Source organism: Cuculus canorus, chromosome 20, assembly GCF_017976375.1.
Source record: "Cuculus canorus isolate bCucCan1 chromosome 20, bCucCan1.pri, whole genome shotgun sequence".
NCBI classification, from domain to species: Eukaryota; Metazoa; Chordata; class Aves; order Cuculiformes; family Cuculidae; genus Cuculus; species Cuculus canorus.
This window is the reverse complement of record NC_071420.1, coordinates 2,605,225-2,617,600: the sequence shown is the minus strand read 5'-3', so window position 1 is coordinate 2,617,600 and position 12,376 is coordinate 2,605,225. Positions and strand designations below refer to the sequence as shown.

Below are 12,376 nucleotides of genomic sequence, written 5' to 3'. Positions count from 1 at the left end.
TAGATCCACTACTAATACTGATAAAAAGGCTGCCCTTTACTTTGACACCATTTTCAGTCGGACACAGAGAAAAGAGAGGAAGTGACTATTCTGTTCCATTAGCATTTCAACCACTTCTTTAGAAGAAAAACCCTATTAATTAAAAAGAATTAAAATACTTTTAGCTTGACGGTGCTGCATTGATTTTCGAAAATGGAGAACTTGGCTTGGTTACTTAAAAAAACCAAAGTTTTGTACGTCTCAGGGTCGATGTCCCCATCCGCATCCCCCTGAAAGGTGACTACGTGTGCACTGCCAGCTCCACCGGACAAAGAATGTGGGACTGAGCCCTATACATATGGATTTGTTTAAACAATCCACGTTAAGACTTACAAAGAGATAACATGAACATTTGGGATGCTTAGGGTCTAGAATTTGGTAAAGATATTACACGTCTCTCCACAGACACACTCAGATACTATAAATTAAGGGTGAAATATTTGAGGTCTTGATCCCCTGGTCTTAGCTGACTTAGGTAGCAGACCTATCAAAACCAATCCGGTCCTTCACATCAGCAGACGCAACAGAACAAGCCCTAAGATTTTATACACCAAAAAGTACTGTGATAAGGACAGGGCTACTCGCACAATCGCTTCATAAATAGGCCAAATAGCAAACAAATTGAAGATCCTCGGGATGTGCACCCCCATCTCCAGGGGGACTAATGGGAATATCGTGGTTATTAGAGCAAAGCTTCCCCACGCCGGGCAGCTGTTGCGCAGAGCGGCACTATCGGGGACGGGGAAGAAGAAGGAAAACTGCCTTTCCCTCCCCAAACCCGGGGGATGGTTCGTGAGTCGCACGGTGTGAGCAGCAAACGGGGAAGCAAAGACCCTCCCGACCTGCTCTGCTGGATCAGGGACCACAGAGGGGAAAAAAAATAGACTGCATAGAAATCGATTCTGCGATATTTTTTTTCCCCTCTGCTTTCTTCCCATTATTCGAGTGTCCTTCTCCACAGCTCTCCAGCACGGCATAAAATCGGCAGTTGCAAAACTACGCGTGTTAGAATTAAACGGATTTGAATCCCCAAATCTGGCAATTTTTCTTCTCCAGCAGCAGCGCTGCCGCAGAAGCCAAGGACGGATATTTCGGTGGCCACGGTGGGAGCTGGCTGGTCTTGTCGGGAGCCGCCTGACTCCCGGGTGATGGTCTGAGGTTTAATTCCGATATTTAGTTTTCGAACATTAATTTTGCCATTTCCCACCTGAGCAGCTCGAGTGAGAAGGAAGCCTTGGGCAGGCGCAGGGATGGGTTCCCTGGGGAAGCAAAGCTGCTGGGATCCCTCTCGCCCACGCCTGGGTGTAGCGTTCAAGGGGTAAAACTCATTATTTGTTTCCAAAGGAAGGCAGGATTTACTTTTTTCCCCCCACACCTAACAGGATAAGAGTGATAGCCGTGTCTCTTTCAGTTTTGAAAGTAAAACCATAGCTTAAGTCATTGTACTGCTAAAACTTCGGTGCAAATTATCCCAAAACAAGTCTGAGCGCACTGATCAGAAAAGGGGAGCGGGATTTGCTTGGGGGAAAAAAAAGGAAGTATATAAGGAGCCACAATCATGCTACCACTAAATAAAAAATAAGAAAAAAAAAAACCTCAAAACCAACTAAAAAATAAAACGAAGAATTACCAAAGAGAATTAGGACTAAAAGTAGCAAACGACTCCACAACTCTTTTTTTTTACATCCACAATCTCATTGCCACACTCAAATACACTCAGCTTAAACTGAAAAAAAAAAAATATCTTACGGAAATCTCCAGTCACAATAATAATTTTTTTAAATGCCACCGATAGCTCTGCAAAACCCAATCTCGGCAAACGGGGACGTTTCACACGGATCAGAAGCGCTACGTGTTCGCGCGAATTTCCACTAACCTGCCTGCTTTGGTTATTATCATTTCGGTGCCAGCTTCATGGAATTTCTTCCATAGCTCCTTCTCATGGAGATAGACTTTGATATTTTCTATTGTCTGGGGAAAAAAAAAAAACATAATAAGAACAGCAAGAAATGCCTGAGAAAACCTAGGAGAGGGGCTGGGAAGGGCAGGGGGGCCGGTGGCTGCGCACCCGGGGCCAGAGGCGCCGGGCAAAGCCGCACCGGGCTCGGTCCTGCCTGTGCGGGACCGGGATGGCGTCCCAAAAATTCCACCGCCCTTTGCCAAAAATAAGAGAAACAAACTGAGGCCGGTTTTAATTGCAGACTTTCACATCCAGGCGGGATTCTGCGGCCAAAGGGATCTTTTTTCTCTCTCTTTTTTTTTTGTTTTGTTTTCTTTTTTATTTTCCCGTGGGGGTTTTCATGCCCCAACGGTGTGGACGGACCCCAACTGTCGCTTTGGGGCTCCCAAAAAAACGGGGCCAGGAGCATCCGCTGGGACGCCCGGAGCCGCTGAGCCGTCCAGGGACGCGGGTTTTGCGTGGATTCGTTTTTTCGGGAGGCGCAGGGGGCAAAGGCAGAGAAGAAGAGACGGGCCGAGAGGTGTTTTTTTAACAGGGGAAAAATAAAACTCAACGCAAGCCACGGCGGGGCCGGATCCTGCCCGGGAGGAGCAGACCCGACGGCCCTTGCTGGGCCGCCTGCTTTGCACGGGAAATAAAAAAAACCGGAAAAGTAAAGAAAAATGATCTTTTCGGTGGTGGCTGAGGGAGATGCTCCGGCGCCAGGCTGGAGGGGAGCGCGGTGGGCGAAGCCGTCGGGCAGGAGCGGGGCCGGGCAGCGCGTACCTGCTCGGGGTCGGGGAGCTGCGGGCTGCTGAGCGGCGTGCTGCTCCCCCCGGCTACGCCGAGGACGGGGGAACCGGCGGAGGAGTCCGCATGGCCGGGCGCGGGGGCTGTTGGAAACCCTTCCTCGGTTTCAGACAGGCTTTTCTCCTGGAGCATTTCCTTGGGGGGGGAAAGAGAGGCGCACGGTTAGCTCGCAGCACCGGGGGCCACGTCCGGCCCCTGCTTCCCCCCCCTCCAGCCCCAAGCACGGCCACCTGAGGGGTCAGGCCTTCTCCACCCAGTCCGTGGTCCTTCCTCGGGTGGTGGCACTCAGCGAGACTGCGACTTGACACCCCCGGCCCCGGGGGAAGCCCCCGCGGGGGAGCCGCCCACGCTCCCGCCTGAGGCCCGAGCAGCTCATCTCAGATGTGGCCGCAGCCCCTAAGCTCCCACCCTTTCTCCTGTGCCTCCCCTCACCCCGCTTTTTTGCCCCTGTGCGGGGCCAGTACCCGCCGGGGAGGGCAGCCCGTCCCGTCGGGGCTCTGGGGGCTCCTCGACGGCGCTCGGGGCCGCGGCGAAGCCGGGCGGTGTAAACCGGCGGAGTGCTGGGCTCCGAGATAAAAGGGCCCCTCTTAAACTTGGACGGAGACTGGGAAAAGCCAATAAAGATAAGGCCTGACAGCTCCGGCGGGGCTGCCGCGCATCAACCCCGGCTTTTACAGCGCGGAGGGACGTGTCCGCCCGCCCCGCTCGACGGACAGACGGGAGGACAGGCAGCAGCCCCGAGGGGCTGCCCGCGGCCAAACGCTGACGGCCCCTCGACGGGGCGCTCCTCTCCCCCAGCCCCGAGCTGCCGTCCGGGGGAGAGCGGGGCTGAGACCCGCAGCCCCAGCAGCGGAGAGGGATCGCCAGCCCGGCTCCGTGCGCGGCTGGTCCCCCCCAGACCGGGAGAGCCCCGCAGCCCTCGAGGGTGCGTGGATGGAGCGTGCATGTCCCCGGTGTCCCGGGGGAGCACAGGTGGAAGGCGGCGCCCCCCGAGGGTCCGGGCCCTCCCCGGGCCACAGCGGGGACCCAGGGGGCTGCAGGAAGCCCCTCGCCCGCAGAACCCCCGCTCCCTCCCCTCCTTCCCTGCGCACCCCGAGAACTCACACGGCCGGCCGGGGGACAGGAGGCGCAGCGGGGGGCTCCGGGCTTCGCCTGGGGGCGGCTGCGGCATGAAGGGCATCCGCGGGGCGCTCAGGCTGGGCGCGGCTCCGCGGCCCCCGATGGCAGCGGCGTGCGGGGCATCCCCCGCTGCGCGGATTCACTTTCCCTTGATCTTGGCGGAAAATGTTCCATAAAGATCCAGTTTGGGGCCTTTCGACTCCCTCCCCTCTTTGTCTCCCCCCTCCCTTTTCCCTTCCCCTCCTGTTGCTGACGTTGCCGCTGTCAATCACGTCCCCACAGACCGGCTCTGGCCCGCTCCGCCCGGCCCGGCACCATCGCCCCGGTCCCAGCGCCTCGCCCCGCTCCGGGGGGCACCGCCCGGGGGCACCGGCACAGCGGACCCCGCGCCCCGAGCCCGGGAACGGCCTTCCCCGGCCTTCCCGGCCCTGCTCGGGGCCTGGCGGCGAGGGGAGCCGCTCGGTGCTGGGGGGAGACAGCCCAGTGTTTGAGGGGGGTGCACCCCCATTTCCACCGCCCCCTCCCAGCCCCGCTGGTCCCGGCGCTGCCCGCAGGGGAGCGGGAGGCGGCGGCGGGGCAGGGGGGCTGCGGGAGGCACAGGCCGCGCTGGGAAAGCGCTCGTCTTTGCAGGCCGAGTGTGCAAAGGCAGCGGGACTGCGCGGTAGGACCCGGGGCTGCCCGGGAGGAGCGGTGGGGAAGGGCCGGGGGTCACCCTTCGGAGGGGTCCGCAGCCCCTCTGGGCACCCCCAGCCCCGCTGCTCCCCCCGCCGAACCGCCCGCCTGCACCGGCCTGGGGCTGCTCTTCGCCTGCGGGGTTCCCTGCGCACCGGGGAGGGGGACGGAGCTCTGAGTCCTCCTTCTGTCGCGACAGAGAGCCCCCATCCTAGCCCCAGAACGAGCAGGAGCGGTGCGGCCCCAGACAAAACCCCACCGGGGTGGCCCCGAGGCGCTCCCGGCCCCGACACCGCCTGCTCCGGGCTCCCACCGCCAAGCCAAGCCTTCAATCGCGGGAACACCCCCCTCGGGAGAGTCCTCGAGTGCTGTCGCGACTCAACAGGCCATTTCAACACTGCTGTCGCGATTACCAAGACACAAACACACACAACCACCAGCCCGCAGCGCTGCTGTCGGGGCTGCCCGCATCCTCTCTCATCCATCCGCGGCCAAAACGCATCCAGGCTCCCTCCCTACCCGCTCTGGTTATACCTATCGCGACAGCCCCACTGTTCTGCGTTGCTCTATATCACGACAGCCCCGCCTGGCTCCGTTCCGGGGGAGGGAGCCGCTTACCCGAGGCGGCCGGTCCCGGCGGGTGCGGAGGTTCCGCGGCTCTCCCGTAGCCCCGGGCTCACAGGGACATCGCCGTGAGCCGGAGGGGCTCCCGGGGCAGGATTTTTATCGAGGTTTTTTTTCTTGAAAGTGAATTTAAACCCAAACTCACTCCCACCGTCACGTGGTGCCGAAATTGGGAACAGGAGCAGAATAAAAAGTAAACTGGGGTCAACCTCTTAATGAACCTTTTCCTCACTCGTACCAAAGGAAAAAAAAAAAAAAGAAAGAAAAAAAAAGAAAAAAAAAAAAAAAGGGAGGGGGGAGAAGACCCGTGTGGACCGGGGGATGCGAGCGAGGACGAGAAATTCCCGCAGGAGCCGTGGGGCCGGAACCGGGAGCAGGTGAGACCGAGCCGGCGGCGCCTCGACGTGCGAGGCCGAGGGAAAGAGGGACCCGCACCCGCCCTGCCCCGCACGGACGGAGCCGCCGCGGTGGGAGCGGGGGTGCCCGGCTCGGCCCGGGGTGGGGGGCTCGAAGCACCGCTGCCCACTGCCGACCCGCCTCTCTCGGCCCCGCGCGCCACCGCGGTGCTTTCCGCGGGTTGAAGCTGCCTTTGAGCTACGGGCCGGCCCCGCGCCCCGAGGCCGCGGGAGGGGAGAGCCGCGCAGGACGCGCGCAGCCGCCCGTTCCCACCTGCGGGCCGGGCTCTCCGCGGGGGAAAGGTGAATTTCTCTATTTACTCTGCGGCTGATGCCGGTCCCTCGGCTTTGTTTGGGTGGATCTCCCTCCACCCCTTCCTCTCGCAGCTGCCGACAGGGAGGGCCGCTGCCTGTGCTTCCCTACCTTAAATACCGTTTTTTCCCCCCTCTCCCTTGAACAAAACAAAGGGCGGAGGTGGCCATCCCCAGGTGGGGAGGATTTAATTAAACGAAGCCGAAGCCTCCCGCCGGCCCTCCCTGCCTGGGATGCTTCAGCGGCGGGCTCGGGCCCTTTGCCGTCCCGTTAGCCCGGGCAGCACCTGCCTGGCCCCGGTTTTGGGGAGCCCGCGGCCGGTTTCACCGTTTTCGGGGCGAAGCCTCCCCGCTGGACGGAGCGGTCCGGGCTGCGGCAGCGCCCCGCGCTCCGCGGAGGCTGCGGCGATTCCCCGCGAGGCTCGAACCCAGCCCGACTGTCATCACCCGGCAGATAAACGGCCGTATCCCCGACGGCAGGGTGGCTCCCGGTCACGGCTCATCACCGCCGAGTCAAAGGAGCAGGCAGGGGGGAGGATAAGCCCCGCTTTCAGGAACCGGCGCTCCAAACCACTCATCACTGTCACCGGGATCGCTCATGCCTTGGCCCTAAACACCGGCGATTAATAAAAGTTGACTGTCGCTTTTCTCCAGTACTTACACTCCGTTTACCGGCCGGGAAAAAGCGAGCGGGCTCTGCGGGGATGATCCACCGCTCTTCCAGCCGCCGCTGCTCCCTCGCACTCGCTCCTCTTCCCCCTCCAAGAAAAAAAACCCGCTTCCTTTCCCCCCAAAGAAAACCTGCCGGCCGCGACGGAAACGAGGAGAGGAGCGAACCCCGAGCCCGATGGTCCCCGACGGCGGAGGGCGGCGAGGGGAGCCCCGCCGGCCCCGGTCTCAGCCCGCTCCCGCCCTGGCCCCGGCTCCCGGGAAGCTAGGACCGAGCCTCGGCCGCCTGGGTTGGCATAGATTTATTGGCTTGAGCGGAAACTCACCGGTTTACGCTGCCGAGGAGAGTTTGAATGGATGAGGACTGAGAAAAAGTTGACGAATTTGGCCGGTAATAAGGCTGGAAGAATGGAGTGCTAATACTGAATTATGCATGTACTCGGGAGGAATCACACAGCATCAGACTCGGGCTTCTAAACAGGGACAGTGCCAAACTTCTAATAACTGTGTAATATGCTTATTTATACCATACAAGGACTTACAAACCTCATTGTGCATAGCAGCTGGGTCATATTTCTTTACCCTTCCATTCCTCGGGCTCTTTTGCCAAGAGACTGGTACCAAACACTTCTAGGCTGAAAGGAAAACACAAAATTAAATTGCACAGAAACGATGACAGGAAGCGTGGGTAAGATACGGGCTGACACGCAGCTCTTTAATCTTAAGCATCTGCCTAAAATAGATGCACTAAGGGGGTACTGAAAATATGCACGGTCTTAAACGCATGTGATTCTCTGCTTTTAAATCGTTCGGGCGAATTATCCGCATGTATTTGCCTGACCCGGGCGCGTTTGAGCGCTCTAAGACTTTGTTTTAGACCATTAAGTAAATATTTTAACGAATGTTTTAAAACGTTGTAAACTAATGTGTTACTCCGTCCTGCACCGGACTCCACTGAAACCGGGTAAATCAAACGAGCAACCGTATCCCGATTTATTTTAAAATATTTTGGTGATATTTGATAATTTTGTCCCAGTGCACTAAGTGTACTCACCTCTCAGAATTTCAAGCAAAATCCTCTGTAGGATGCAAACAGGCAATGTTCACTACGTAATCAGTAATAATAGTAATAATTTAACTATAAATATTTGTGTACATAGGCATTTTTTTAAAGCTTAAGTATTTTACAAAGAAAAGCACTTGTGGAATTGTTCTAATTTTTAAAACTAACTTTTTTTTTCTAATTGCTCTAGATTATTATTTTTTAATATGCTGTATTACTGTTTTTTTTTTTAAAGTAGCATCTAGAAAAACAACATTTCAAGTCCATTGCACATTTTGCGCGGAAGGAACTTTACTGTGAGCTCAGCAGCACTCTGTAAGAATGAATAGTCCAGAGACCACTGCCCTGGTGAAGGTCAGACTGAGATTGTCCCCAACCGTCTGTCCTAGCCGTAGATCTGATCTAACTTATATACATTAAAATTATTCCATCTGCTTTGTAACTGCTTTTTTTTTGGTGTTTTTTAATGAAAAGAGCCCTAAAGCTCCATCAGCCTGGACCATGGGAATGGGCAACCGAGGCCACGCCAAAATGGAAATGCAAAATAAAAGCAGAGCCGTGCCCAGCACTCAGCACATGGTGATTTTCACGCAGCTCGTCTGCAAGCACCACAGCGGATGCAGCTTCCTGCACCGAGCCAAACTGGTGCTGCTGGGATGGGGTCGGAGCAGGCCCTGCTGCCGCTGCCCTGCGCGCGGCGGCCGTCACCACCATTTACGGCACCTCCGGTGGCACCTCTGGTCCAGGTAGACGCACCGCAGTCACTGGCACTGCCAAATAACGTTGAGGGAGGCTTGGATGGCCCTGGGAGAGAAGGGACTCGGGCAGCAGCGTGGGTCAGGGCGGCAGCCTACCGTGTGCGCGGAGAGGGGAGAGCAGCCCCAAGGCAGCTCCGCAGGGATCCGTGGAGCCCGACGAGGTTGCGTTGAACCTCCTGGGTAAGCTGCGCTGGAGCACACGGGCTGCAAGCAAAAACAAGACGCACGTAAATCCGAGTGACAACACTGCGAGTCACTTCGCACCAGGCAGGAAGGAAAGAGGAGAGGCTTGTCCAGAAGCCTTGCATCAGAGCGAGAAACTGCCTTAAGGTATTGCAAAACCAGCCCAGCGCACTCTCGGAGCAACGCATTGCACTTTGCATCGTTTACACATCAGTGCATAGAGGATGAGGGGCTTGGGGTGAGTCTTGCCTGAAGTGATGATTTAATTTGTGCTGGGGACGAGGAGGAAGTTGCTGCTATGGGAAATAACAGTTGTCCAGGGTGAAGAGGAATATGATGGTCTGGGTGGGAAATTCCCAGTGAAGGCAGTCAGCTGCCGGCACTGTCTCTGCCTCGGAGCTGGGTGCAGACACTGACCCAGCCCTCGCTCTGCTGTGCCACCCGGGGCTGTTGGGTCAAACAGCCACGTTTCGATGTTACTGTGGAGTTGCCTCTGGAACAGAGCTCACGGAGCAAGCGCCCAAGCACAGCAGCTCAGCAATGCACTGCTCTGCTTTGGGGTGGAGGCTGCAGCCCGTGCTCCCACTGTTTACCTTAGTGTCCCCGTTGCTATTTAGGCGAAAGCATCATCTCAGCCACCAGCAAAGCCACCACCTCCCAGGCCAGCGCACGCGAGCCCTCGCGCCCCGCCAGAGCCTGTGTCTCTTCTTGGCCAGTCCCTTTCCACCGTGCCCAGAGGGAATCTTTCTCCTTCCCCCTCGGCTGGGGCCAGAGCCCGCAGCACGGCAGCGGGTTGAAGCGGGGCTCCGTGCTGTAGCTATGGGTGGGGGGACACCCCCTCTTTTGGGCTCACGGGAAACTCTGAGCCAGAAGCAAGCAGGGACCGTGGGGATTTAAACACTTGCCAGATGCCTCCGAAAGCTGTGCATCGTGCTCCTCAGGGTCAGTGCTGTCCCAGGCCTTGCTAAGTCACCCAGGGCAGATTTAAGGGGCGCAAGGCTTTCAGGGTGCAGGAAGGCAGCTGTGATTTAAACGGGCAGAGGGGAACCGCGAGCGGTGTGAGCAGCTCGCCTCTGAGTGTAGGGGCTCCCGGGATGGGATGGAGAGACACTAACACTCGTCCGGATGTGGAGCTGCCAGCAAGGAGGCAGCCAGAAGGGATGGAGGAAGGCAAGGAGAGAGGCAGATGAGAGAGGGGAGCAGGAAGCCGCCCAGGGGTCTGGGGAGCAGGAGGATGCAGTGGGAAGGGGCTGCCTCAGGGAGAAGCTTCATGGGGCAGCACGATGGCCTCGGGTTTCTGCTCAGTAGATGAAGAAGGAGCAGCTGTGGGGCCAGCCCCAGCTCCGGGAGCCTGCAGAGCATCTGCGGAGCTGGAGGTGGGAGGGAGAGAAGGGGAATAAAAGGTCCTTCCTAGGAAGCAGGTCAACAAAGCCCATCAAAATTCACCGCTGCATCCCTCTGCTGTCAGACCATGCTGGAATGCGCTTTTCCCTGAGCATCTCCCATGAAGAGGCAAACCCTCGGGTCAGGTTTCCTTCCCAGTAACTCTGCTAACCAGGGAGCCTCCCCACATCAGCAGCTGGCCTCTGGCAAGGGGCTCAGTCCTATCACCCCCACGCCTCTGTCCTGCTCCCAGGACACATTCCTTGGGCCGCAGCAGCGCAGGGGCTGAGACAAATGCCATTCTCCATTTTGGGCATTTTCCTCCTCGCCCGGTGAGCTCTGAAAGCAGGGATCAGCCTTCACCGTGGATTTGCTCCTGTAGTAAGAGGGGAAGAGCTGCAAAAAGACATCACACCCCCGTTCCTGGAGGGATGGGGGGGATCTTCTCAGCTGGAGCAAATGGGGAGGAGAGTGATAGCCAGCTGGGATGGGACCCTGAAGCTGGGAATTTCCTCCTCCTGGGACATGACTCGCTGCGGAACCCCAGGTAGAAGGAGGGAAAATGGAGAGAGGGGAAGAGATGACATGCTGGAGTGGAGTGCGCTCCCTCTCCTGCATCTGCATCTGCCTCTGGCTCCAGCGAGGAGAGAAAGGATGGCTGAGATTCATTAAATAGAGACAGGAAAACCTTGCTTAAGGAGCTGTCTGGGAAAGGGGCCATTTCAGGCCTGCTGTATGCAAGTGCCAGTGATTTGGGGCCAGAATAGACAATTACTACATATTCCTCTGGGCTCTGCTGTGCAGGGAGGTGCTCTTAAGCGTACCACTTACAGAAGGTTGTGGGGAGCATAATGGTGCCTGTCACGGGAGAACAGAGGGGAAAAGATCCCCCACATTAGCAGTTTTTCCTTCTCACAGCAGCTCGAGGCACTGAGCTGGTGGCTCGGGCAGCTCCAGCTGGAGGCACGTCATCGGATACCTACAGCCGTGCATGAAGGATGCAGTCACACACATCTCACCCTTCAGAGGGAACAACAAAAGGGACGGAAAATGGGCTTCTCGGTCCTCTTGGTCAATCTGTGCCTGCCATAAATCAATAGGATGAAATTTGGGGAGAAGCAGGAGCGGTGGGGAACAGCAAGGAGATGCTGCTCCCACCCACAGAATCCTGTTGCTCAGTGCAGCAGGACAGAGAAGGTTTGCATCACCGAGTTTCAGCACAACCACTTCTACAGAAGGAGACCAGAAGCTTCTGCCCTTATCATTCCACACACGTAGCCGGACCCAGCTCCAAGAGGGGGCAAAGGGGACTCTGCCCTGGATCCCAGCCACTGGTGCTGCTCCACCACCACGAACATGTGCCCAGACTGGCACTGGGGGCACCTCTCTGATCCCGACGCAGAGAAACCCGGAGCCAGAGGTCCTTCTCCTTTGCTTTGCCATGTTCCTCACCACTCTGGATTGAACTTTCAGCTCTAAAAAGCATAAAAAAAACACGGATAAGAAATGTCAGTCAGTGCTTTATGTACAGGCATCCTCTGCCTACCGCACATTCTCAGCACTTCCAGCAAAGAAGGATATTGTGGTTTTGCCTCTGTGTTGGTACCACTAACACAGTGCAGGAAAGCCTAGGAGCTCAAGATAAATGCCCTGAAACAGATTAAATCAGCTGGAAACACCTGATACTCATTCCCAAAAGGTTAGAGTAAAGGTTGGGAAATGAAGGAAGTGCTGCACTGGCATGCTGGCAGCAAATCAAAGCAAATGACATTAATTAAAGCATATGTTAAGAATAGGAAATTAAGCTAAAGCAACATTTCATCTATGGCGTCTTCTCTGGGCAGTTTAGAAAGGGTATAAGTTTACTGTAGAGAAAGAGAAATGAGGAGGCTGGTGCAGAGGATAGATGTGCGGTAAGTTAAAAGAATTAGAGGAGAGCTTTAAAAGCTTTAGACTATACACTCAAGGTCATGTTCACTCCTTATATTTATTTTGAATTGTGAGTGAACGGGACGGCTGAGAGTGCTGGCTGGCACTGCCGGGAGCCGCGGGCTTACAGAGACCCTGGGCATCCTCACCAAGAGGGCTCAGCCCCGAAATCGTGACCCTCCACACTGCTCCCTGCCAGGCACAGATGGACTTTGGCCCCTCTTTGCTCAGTTTTGCAGAAATACTTGTTCTTTCCCAATTTTGCTTTTCTCCAGCTCGCTCAGCCCCAGAAGTCACCCAAGCTCAGCACAGTGCCCCAGGGACCCGGGGGTGAGATCACCGCTGTCTCCTTTGCAGAGGTGACACTGAGGCACAGTGCAACTAACAGTGGGGGGCAAGGGGCAGCCGTGGGGCTGGGGGACCGAGCTGGGGCTGCACCCCAACGCCACGTGGGAGGGCGAGCAGAGACGTGGCTCTGTCT

General features: G+C 56.9%; 1 protein-coding gene across 7 annotated transcripts in view; it reads right to left on the bottom strand.

Moving 5' to 3' along the window:
• TBX4 (T-box transcription factor 4) overlaps positions 1 to 12,376 on the bottom strand; it is a 50,293-nt gene that overhangs the window by 35,098 nt on the left and 2,819 nt on the right. The window contains exons 2-8 of one of the 7 annotated variants that reach the window (XM_054085166.1): positions 11,350 to 11,441; positions 8,497 to 8,604; positions 7,126 to 7,214; positions 6,906 to 6,979; positions 3,893 to 4,061; positions 2,765 to 2,923; positions 1,916 to 2,010 (exon numbers count right to left, since the gene is read on the bottom strand). In XM_054085166.1, the coding sequence (XP_053941141.1) occupies positions 1,916 to 2,010; positions 2,765 to 2,920 (251 nt within the window). In that variant the 5' untranslated portion in view covers positions 2,921 to 2,923; positions 3,893 to 4,061; positions 6,906 to 6,979; ... (1 more) ...; positions 8,497 to 8,604; positions 11,350 to 11,441. Of the gene's footprint in view, positions 1 to 1,915; positions 2,011 to 2,764; positions 2,924 to 3,018; positions 3,191 to 3,892; positions 4,129 to 6,905; positions 7,105 to 7,125; positions 7,215 to 8,496; positions 8,605 to 11,349; positions 11,442 to 12,376 lie in introns of those variants that run through there. The other 6 variants (XM_054085168.1, XM_054085164.1, XM_054085167.1 and 3 more) reach the window with 6 other exon arrangements.